Here is a 10,926-nt window from a genome sequence, read left to right on the forward strand (position 1 = left end):
TGTGTGTGTGTGTGTGTGTATGTGTGTGTAAGAGGGGGGGATGAATCGGACAAGTGCACTATCCGCTTCATCGATCGTTCGTTTTAACGTGTGAAAAGAAACGACACACGACGAGTGACATTTGTCACATCTTTGAAATGCATACGCAGAAGATAATACGCACAGCTGTCTGTTTGTGGGCGCTATCCCCTCCCCACCACCCCCAACCCACCAACCACTCATCCACCACCACCCCACCAACCACTCACCCGCCCACCAACCGTGCGTCGGTTTCACCAGGTGAAATTGATCGGATATGCCAAGCCTCACTCAGTATATTACAGGTACAGATCGGTACAGGTAAATTTATCAAATCCTGGATTGGTGCCAACGCTCAGTCACCCGCGATGGAGGGGAGTAGAGCGAGTGGGTGAATACATAGCGAAGTATGGAAGTGTGCGGCGTATAATATATATACGTAATATATATATATATATATATATATATATATATTGATTAACGCGCACACTTTTCCAATTTACACATATATATACTACACACACACACACACGCACGCACGCACCAGCACGCACAGCACGCCACGCACGCACCACGCAGCGCACCGCCAGCGCACCGCACGCACGCACGCACGCTTGCACGCACCACACACCACTCACGACCACACAGACAACACAACACACACAATACAGCACACCACACCACACACACTCAACATATATATAGATTATACGCCGCACACTTTCAATTTACACATTATTCATAGCACCACAGCACCACGCAACTTGCACGCACGCCACCGCAACGCACTGCACGCACGCACATCAACACAACCACAACACACACACACAGCACGACACACACATGTTACACTGCCCATAAATATATATATATGCAGAGTGATTTCATATCGTTGATTTACCAGATTGCCAGATTTTCAGATTTCGACGTTTCATATAAATGTTTTCTATAAAACATCGTCGAGACTTTTCTCGGCCGACCGCGATAACGACAGTACGGTATAAAATACATCATGATGATCAAAGTCAGCAGACGACCATGTGGTGGTGCTTCACGGGCCATCACGTGACGACAGCGGACCCGCACGACACCTGGCGGCGGCGCACGTGTCGACAAGCGTACGATCAACAATCGGTCGTTCATTAGTCAACCAATCAGCCGAACGATCAACAACAACCGATTAATTCCCGCCGGAATTCGTAACAAATTCTGTCATTTTATCGTCTGACGAATAACGAGTTTTTTTTAATAATTCCGAGCTCGTGTCGACTACTCGAAAAACGGCGAATACTGTGAATAGACGATCATATCCATTCCCTTTCTAACGCGACGAATACGTTCGTAATTCAACCAAGGTAAATAGCTACAGCGAAAACGCAGACGCAAGGGAGACGCTGACGCAGACGCAAAAAGGAGACGCAGACGCAAAAAAAACTAGACCACATGTTCTATTCGAGGTTGTCAAATTCAACCGAACGAAATTCGACGTACAGTCGTAATTGCGCCATTGTTTTATTTCTGCAATAAACGACTCATGCGAGTCAGCATAATATCGGCATCATGCAAACGACGGAACAACAGGAAACTTTTGGAGTAAAAAAGTCCGTTACATGATTATATAGATATAGATATATAGATATATTATTACTTATACTGTACCCTTGGATAATAATAATAGCAAGATCTAATAATACCTATATTATTATTAGATCTTGATAATAATGTATACACAAAAAGCGAACACGTGCATTTGCTATCGCTCGTGTTTCACTCTTCCTTCGCTATATAGTGTATTTTACAACTAAAATATTCGGACCACGTACGATGACATATTATTTACAGCATTGAAAAAGCAGTACAATACACCATCGCCCAAACGACGATCATTTCAGTGTAGTGAGTGTAGTGAGTGAGTCACTGCTCACCACGCTTACAATATATATAATATAATATATATATATATATATATATATATATATATATATATATATATATATATATATATATATATCATATCATATTATCATATTATCATATTATATAATATTAATGACTAAATTAGTGGAATTTAAATATTCTGTTAAATCAGTCTCGAGGCATATTTGTATAAAAAAATAATATTTTCCAATTACGAAAAATTGGATGAAATAAATGTACGGAGACGTTTACATAATCAGCTAATAGACGCACGGGTTGATAGTGGGTGTGAAAGCGCGCTGTGACTGTAATTCGCATACCCTGGAAAACAAGGCAATGCATAATAGCGTATACCGTCCGCGCCTCGAAGTAGAACTGCAGAAGTTTCGTGACCGATTCGAATTTCATTCAATAAGCTCGCGAATCTATTAACACGATTCATAAATATTCAGCGACTTTAAACGGCCACAATGATTGGGCAAACTCACCCTCTTGCGAGTACTTGTTTAGAAAGGCAGACCATTGGGAGTCAACGGCAGCCAAATTGATGACCAAGTTATTGACTCATTTTTCCTCGTTCTTTCTCCATCTCATCTAACCTACTCTTTACTGGCTATTTACATTTTTAACGTAGCCCCCGAATAGCATACTCGCTCAACTACCTATAGCTACCCAGACCGCTGATGCCAATCGAAATGTTATGCTACACTCGTCTCTGAAATTAAGTATACTCGAACATAACGTACATTCACTTTTAATAAAACGTTCGTAATAAACCATTCACGTTAAGTATTATTTATAGACCACATGCAAACATTGGTCGTATGCACATGACTGCATCGGGGGGTAACAACCCCCCATGACGGTGTACACAAGATGAGATATCGCTAGGTTTTTTTTTACATTGGACATTTTTACACGCGCGAATGAAATCGCGACGCTAACCTCGACACTGTTTCTGCATTTCATTGTCACTCTCACGCACCATCTATATATAATCTATATATAAGACGCCACCCACCCACACCACCTCTATTAACTACCAAATCCGGCCGCTTGCAAAGTAGATCACCTGTGAATCAGTATCTATTTTATCATAGCTAGTAGTATTAGACTTGCTGTGGCAAACACGATATGCGAGTATCAGCTCTTATAGAGAAATACACTCGCAAATGAATCTCAGGACTGTCACAGCGGTGCTATGTATGCATGTAGAGCTAATCTATGGGTTCTTAATAACCTGTGATCCATGGCCCCTGTGGGGTACGTGGATGGGCTTCAGGGGGTCCGTGAGCCAGGCGCATAAAAAATTGTGTTTATGCGCTTATGTGCATTTTTCGGGGGAGGGGCCCGAAGCGTTTACCAGATTCTCAAAGGGGTCCATGACTCAAAAAAAGGACCAAAAGAACCACTGATGTAGAGCTAAGGGGGGAAGCAGATGTTACGTCACGAATATCGGGCTCGCGAGCCTCGCTCACATCACGTGACACTGACGCATGCGCACGAGGATTTTACGATCACCCATGCCGACAACGTCGCGGCATTTTCCCTTTGATATGATCAACTAATTACGTAACCGTTATTGAAAAATATTCGTGGAGCAAAATATTGTCGCAGCATCGTTCACCGTCGGTCGAACATCGCGGGAAATTTGCGCCGAGACTTTTATCTCGTGATCACAACTTTAACAAACCTTAGCGCAAAATTTCGCACCGGCTCAGTAGGTACTAATACATTACTGATGTGTGTAGCTACGAACTCAAGCTTTCAACGACGAGCCCACGTGCGGGTTATACTCTGAGCAGTTGACCGTGCGTGGCTAGTTGATCGATCACGATGCGATCAAACGATCAATCAATGTGATCAATCAATCAATGCAATCAATCAATCAATGCGATCAATCAATCAATGCGATCAATCAATCAATGCAATCAATCAATCAATGCGATCAATCAATCAATGCGATCAATCAATCAATGCGATCAATCAATCAATGCAATCAATCAATCAATGCGATCAATCAATCATGATAACCATGCGATAGTACTTACATTGCATCATTGCAACATTGCAACATTGCAACTGCATTATTGCCCCACCCTTCCATCACCGCCCCACCCGCGGCCCTGCGATGTTACGGGGGTAACAGTACGGGGTCGCATCAGCCAGCATGTAACACGTGGCGCTTAGCCGCTAGTGCTGCCAGCTTTACTGTCGAGTAGCGGCTGTTCATACGAGAAATGCGATGCCGTCTCCGTCTCCGATGCCGTCGATACGTCACAGGCGGGTGTGAAAAAAACTCGACTCGATCCACGCAGCAACTCAGACGTTCCAGAGCGGCGAATCACACGACGATGACGTCACACGACATGCAGATGGCCGCGCTTCCATCTCGGCGTCCATCTTTGTCTGTCCCTCCTCCTTCCGTAGAAACATTTTTTCGGAGAAGGGAGCTAGTGTCTCCAGAGTGGCAGCCATGTTTGCCGCCCCTCCTTCCGTAGAGCATTCCCAGGAGTGACCCCAAAGCGGCGGCCGCCTCTACCTTCTCCCTCACGTGGAACATTCCCGGAGAAGAAGGAAGCCAGCGTCTCCACCACGGCGACCACCTCTCCCCCTCCTCCCTCCTCCCGTAGAAACATTCCCGGAGAAGGAAGCCATTTTTCGACGTCCTATTTCGGCCCCCTCCCCCTCCCGTGGAACATTCCCGGAGAAGGGAGCCATTTTCCGACGTCCTATTTCGGCCGGATCTTCTCGAACATGAACTGCTGACCCCTGTCAACGAGCACGCCGTCCGTCTCGACCATAGTCCGCTTCTTCTGAAAGTGAAACTGGTCGCGCGCAAACTCGTAGAACTCGCTCTCCATCTGCCACACACGCGTTGCTTCGATCTTCGCAATGGTCTCCGGCGCCGGTGACGCCTTGTTGAAGGTCTTCCGCAGATGAGATTTCTTACCTGCGTGCCCGCGGATGTCCTTCGCGATAGATTTCTTAGCTGCGTGCCGGGAGAAAAAGAAAAGATATATACTATATAGCAGTAGAAGAGAGAGACGGCGCGCGATAGAGAGAGAGAGAGAGAGGAGAGAGAGATAAAGGCGAGAGAGAGAAGAGTAAAGAGAGAGAGAGAGAAGAGAGAGAGCAGGCGGAGAGAGAGAAAGAGAGTTGGGGTGGAAAAAACGAAAGAGAGAGAGAGAGGAGAAGAGAGGCAAGGAGCGAGAGAGAGACGGAGGAGAGCGAGAGGCGAGAGCGAGAGAGAGAGAGCTGGGAGCGGGAGAAAAAAGCGAAGAGATAGAGAGAAGGGAGGGAGGGAGGGGGGATTAGAGAGAGAGCTGGGTGGTGGAGGCGGCGAGTTTGGAGGGAGGGAGGAGGGGGGACACAGGGGGATAAGCGAGAGAGAGCGCTGGGCGGGTGAAGGCGGCGGAGGAGAGAGGAGGGAGGAGGAAGGGGGAGATATAGAGTGGCGGCTGGCGGTGAGGGGGGAGACGGGGGGGAGAGGAGGGGGAGATATAGAGAGAGCGCTGGGCGGTGGGCGGGCTGGAGATGGAGGAGGGAGGGCGAAGGGGGGATAAAGGATGCGTTAATAAGTGCGGCGCGATGGTGGCGGGGGCCACACACCATTCAGTGGTGTAAATGTCGTGGTAGAGGCGGCAGGCGGCCGACAGACGCGGTGATGCGTATGGCATTGAATCGATTGCCACCACCCCCCCCCTGCCGCGCCGCAAGCAGCAGCCACCGGGGCAGCCGAGGCACGGGTGTATCACCGCCGGCTAGCGAAGTCCATGCAGCGGAGATGGCGTGAGAGAGCGAGAGGAGAGCGAAGTTCTAGGTTAAACAGAGGTCGCAGAGCAACAGCTTCATCACATAAAATGTAAACGTAACGCAGACGGCGTCGACCGACCGAACGACTGATCTGATTTATCACAGTCATCCTCGGCAGGAGAAAATGGCGAAAACAATCACGAGCGACGAGGCAGGGCGTTTCAAGGTCTATGGGGTTTTACACCGATGAGCTACTATTAGCATTCAGTTATTCAGCAGTGGGCCGACACGTGTCTGGGTTTTACGTCGCTGTGATCAGAGAGTGAAGGTGGAGTGCACGAACTAAAACGTTGATGCCTTGCGAGCGAGATCTGATAGAGCGCGTCGCGTAACCGATCGCGGTGAGTAAATGTAAGGGCTTATAAATTGAAGTGCAATCAGCAAGCCCGTTACGGTGGCGACAACACGATATATGCACTAAAACGTTTGGCGGTCGAACGACAGTACTTAATTTGTTTCATATTTTATGAAGGTACTTGCTGTAGCCTTACTGCTACTTTCAAGCGTATAACATAAATGGTAAGAGCACCAAGTGTTTAGTATATATAATAGTTAGTAAATCAGTTGAATTATACGTTACTCCTGGTATAGTAATAGTAATAACTGTAGTATAATTAGTAGGAGTTAATAAATAGTTACATAGTAGTAAATACGCTGGTATACGTAACTAGTAATAACTATAGTATATAGTAGTATTCTGGTATAAGTAATAGTAATAAATATAGTATAAATAGTAGTAATTACGCTGGTATAAGTATAGTAATAACTATAGTTATAATAGTAGTAGAATACGGCTGGTACCATAAAAAATATATAATAATATAGTATAAATAGTAGTAAAGCGAGAGAATTATCTCAGATAGAAAGATATCAACCAGAGTAATGAATGCGACAAATTATTGTTGTGTTTACGTTAACCTGGTGCCAAGAGATACTCTCCCACGACGTACCGGCAGAGATATAATAGCTTCTAGATCGAAGATTATGATCGATAGAAGATACACGTGCACGATGTACATGCACGTTCAGTAACGTAGTAACGAGTACGAGAGGTGTAATAGGCGTCTATCGAAAATTACCTCCGATAGAAGGATAACGGCATACAAGCCTTCAGGCACGTGTACGGATGTGCCCGCACCTTCAGTAGTAGCGCACAAGCACTTGACCCTCTCAATAAAAAAATTAATGGTAAATAACCGATGTACCTAAAGTGTTTATGTGTTTTCTCGTATCTATTTTCGCCTATAATGACCTGTAAATGCGGTCAAATGCTCATTATAATTCTGGTTTTTTCTGTGATGGTTGGTGCATTTTATGGTGTTTTATGTTGGTGATTTGTATCTAAATATAGTATACTCAGTTGTTTTGCCATATACAAATGATAAATCCGGTGGTAAATCGCTCGCGTTGCGTTGCTCTTTTATGTGGGCGATATGCCTTATAAGTACTGAGAATTTCCTGACCTGTTCCTTAAAGTTCATAGTTTTCTCCAATAGTGTGCAATCGTGCGTGAGTTTAGGGCGGAGACGTTGTGAAATTCGCACGCTCGCGCTCCGCATCTAGTGGGTTGGGCTTGAGCTTTTTCTTGTATATGGGAATTAGGGAGTATATTTTAGGAATTCCTAACAAAACTTTTAGGCGTGTGGCATGAGGGTGGAGTCACCGACATGGTCTGATCCAGTCCAGCTGATCGTTTAATGGTGAGTGTCTTTCGCTATGTCGTACAGTCCGTTATCCAAATGGTGTAGGGTGTTTCTGTGCATATGCTTTTGTGATGATGTCCTTTTCTCTTTGTTCTTATTAAGACGTCTCTCTGTTTAATGGTGAATTTAGGTGGATGATTTTGTCGCTTTGAGTATGTGGGTTGTTTCGGTGTGTGTTTAGCGCGGTTGTTTGTTGTTGTGGTGTCTCTTCAAGTTCTTAGGTTTGTGGTTGTGGCGTCAGAGTTCTTGGTGTTTCTTCCTTTTTGTTTTTTTTTTTTTCTTCTTTGTTTATTTTTCTTGTTTCTTGTTTTTTATATGGATTTTGTCGGTCTGTCCCTTTTGCTATTTCCTTTTTTTCTTTTTTTTTTTTCTCTTTTTTGTATTTTTTCTTTTTTTTTCTGTTTTTTTTCTTCTTCTTTTCTTTTTCTTTTTGTTGTTTTTTTTTTTTTTTGTTTTTTTTCTCCTTTTTTCTTTTCTTTTTTTTTTTTTTCTTTTTTTCTACTTTTCTTTTTATTTTCTTTTTTGTTTTTCTCTTTTATTTTTTTTCCTTTTTTAATCTTGTTTGTGTTTTTTATTGTATTATTGTTTTGACTGTTTGTGTTTCGTGTTTCTTAGTTTTGTTCTACAAATTTTCATCTTCGTTGTAGTACTTTGTTTGTTATTATTTTTATTTCATTTTTTTTTTTTTCTTTTCTTTCTGTTCGTTTTTTCTGTCTTTCTTGTTTCTGTTTTGTTTGTTTTTTTTTTTTATCTGTTTTTTCTTTGTTTTTTCTTCTTTGTTTCTATTTTTGTTTTTGATTTTTTCTTTTTCCGGTCTCTTCATATGTTTCTTCTTTTTTTCTTTTTTTTCTCTTTCTCTTTATTTTTTTTTTCTGTCCTTTGTATTCTCTTTCTTTCTTTTTCTTTTTTTTTCTTTTATTTTTTTTATTTTTTTGTCATCTTTTTTGTGTCTCTTTTTTTATTTTTTGTTAGGTAGTAGTTGGTTGTATTAGGTTTACTCTGTGTACATTTTTGTTTTTCATTTTTTTCTTGTTTTTTTTTTTTCTTTTCCTTTTTTTTTTTTCTTTTTGTTTCATCAATTGTTTCATTTCTTTCTTTTTTATTCATTTCTTGTTTTTTATTTTTTATTTTTTTCTCTTTTTTTTTTGTCTTTCTTTTTTTTTCTTTTTAATTTTTTTTTCTCTTTTTCTTTTTTTATTTCTGGGACAGCACGGGAATAACAACCGGACGGCCCGCGCTGTTGCACAACAGCATGAATAAGAGAGTATTAATGTTGTTATGTTATGATCCATGTTGATCATTTCATCGTCAACTCACATCCATCGAATGTCTTTCAGCATCATTCATGTTATGTATTCATTCATGTCTCTTTATTCATGTTTTTTGTGCACAGCGCGGGCGTGCGGTGTACTTGCGTGTTGCAGATGAGCATTTGACTGGCATTATAGGCGAAATAGAGTAGAGAAACATTAAGACTTTGGTACATTTCGTGTTTATTTACCATTAATTTTTTTTATTGAGACGGTCCAAGTGCCTGTGAGTACGCCGGCGTATATACGTACCAGAGGTGTAAAGTTCCTGCGCGCCCTTGAAGAAGCGCGGGAGGCTCACTTCTAGAATGGAGACGAAGTCGCCTAGCTCCTCAGTCAGCCCCACGAGAAAGTAATTGTTGACTAGGTTGTGCTTGGCTTGCTGCAGCGCCCACGGGTTGCCGGGCTCCCTACATTTATACACACACGGGGGGGAAATAAAACAAGAAAACATATTAGTTTCCGGGATACGATCCGCACGCTCAACGCACTCGATGCTCGCACAACCAATGACGATCGCGCTACACGTCACGTGACCACTTCCACGCGCATAGTTGCAAATTGCAAAAAAGCAACATTGCAAATGGAGGTGGCGAAACATTTGGGAAATTTGGACGATGGGTTCGCTGCACATTAACTTAAAATTGTGTATGTTTTTTTGGCACCACGAAACACTGAGTGTTGCCGGTAGTTGGTCTGAATGGGGATCGAGGCGTGTAAATACTTGTTAGTGTTGTTAAAACCCATACTGCAACGAATCAAAATGGTTTTTATAGAACGCTCGTGTTCACTATTGATCCTAATACTTCCGCTAATATTTCTGGTCAGATTTAGTTACTGTAAATATAACTGACTCCAGCTTCTGACATTAATTTCAGCAAGATTGGACTTTATTTGGGTTAAATTCCAACACCATTAAGTTATTATAGTCATTATTTTCCTTTATGCTATGAGCGATGTGCCCGTTTAAGCTAGGATAGGCCTATACCTATTACAAATCATGGTCTCGATTTTTTATTGTTGAAATTTTCATGTAGTATAAATCGTGTACAATTTGACTGAAACTAATAATAATAGATAAAATCCTACAATACTTCATGATTTTAATGATTGCAAATTGTATCACGTTGGTATCTGGTATTGTATCTGATGTGTGCCATATGAAAACAAACTTTGTACGAACTTGTTCCACCGTTACAAGCGGCTGCACAAGCAATGAATGACAAGACCAACAACACGTTACATGTTGGAATTTTGGAAGAGAAAATTTTACATTATTTGATCATTTATACTGATCTACACAGCCCCCCCCCCAAGAAAACCCACCCACGCAACTTAATTGAAAATAGCCCTCATATAATATGAAAGAATAAGTTCGGCATTGATGATACTCTTGTAAGAAATAATAACACGTTCAACGCTATCTCGGTAACAATAGATCTATCGCCCTACCCTGCCAGTTTTCGCATATTCTCCTATGATTTACATCGGATTTTTACCTATTTTCACATCATGCTATTTATATATATTCGAATTCTACTAAAAAATGTCCTATAAATATCCGTATTAATATTTCATGAAATCTGTCGAACACATGAAATATTAAAACCGGTAAATGAAAATTTTAGCAAAACTACGTTCCTCTGAAAAAACAGTTGAACAGTAGAAGCAATATATTCGCTCGGTGTTATTATTTTAGTATATATACGAGTAAAGCGGTGCGGCTTGCGAGAAACCCACGGCGTTGTTGCTTTACTTTTACATTACAATTAGAATTTGTTGCGGATTGGTTGCGGACATAGCGACGTGTATACGACACAACAACGACCACCTGCGCTAACGCTAACGGTAATGGAAACGCGCACGCGAACAAAACAAAAATCATCAGCGTCTCGAAAAACATCTTTCGTGAGTTTCGTCGCCGACTCTTTCGCTCTCTCTCTCTCTCTCTCTCTCTCTCTCTCTCTCTCTCTTTCTTTCTCTTTCTCTCATTCCCGCCCTCCCTCTCTCTCCCTCACTCGTTCGCTCTCACACTCGCTCTCTCTATGGATCTCCCTCTCCCCCTCCCCACTCTCTCTCTCTCTTTTTCTCTTTCTATCCTTCCCGCCCTCCCTCTCTCTCCCTCACTCGTTCGCTCTCACACTCGCTCTCTCTATGGATCC

At 42.4% G+C, this 10,926-nt stretch overlaps 1 protein-coding gene across 1 annotated transcript in view; it reads right to left on the reverse strand.

Annotated features, from left to right (window-relative positions):
• Positions 1-3,888: 3,888 nt before the first annotated feature.
• Positions 3,889-10,926, reverse strand: part of LOC106817584 (heparan sulfate 2-O-sulfotransferase 1-like) — a 36,574-nt gene continuing 29,536 nt past the window's right edge. Inside the window, exons 4-5 of the mRNA XM_014822261.1 lie at positions 9,017-9,174; positions 3,889-4,888 (exon numbers count right to left, since the gene is read on the reverse strand). Coding sequence (XP_014677747.1) covers positions 4,668-4,888; positions 9,017-9,174 — 379 coding nt within the window. The 3' untranslated portion in view covers positions 3,889-4,667. The remainder of the gene's footprint in view (positions 4,889-9,016; positions 9,175-10,926) is intronic.

The sequence above is a fragment of the Priapulus caudatus genome, unplaced genomic scaffold, assembly GCF_000485595.1.
Source record: "Priapulus caudatus unplaced genomic scaffold, Priapulus_caudatus-5.0.1 Scaffold1779, whole genome shotgun sequence".
NCBI classification, from domain to species: Eukaryota; Metazoa; Priapulida; class Priapulimorpha; order Priapulimorphida; family Priapulidae; genus Priapulus; species Priapulus caudatus.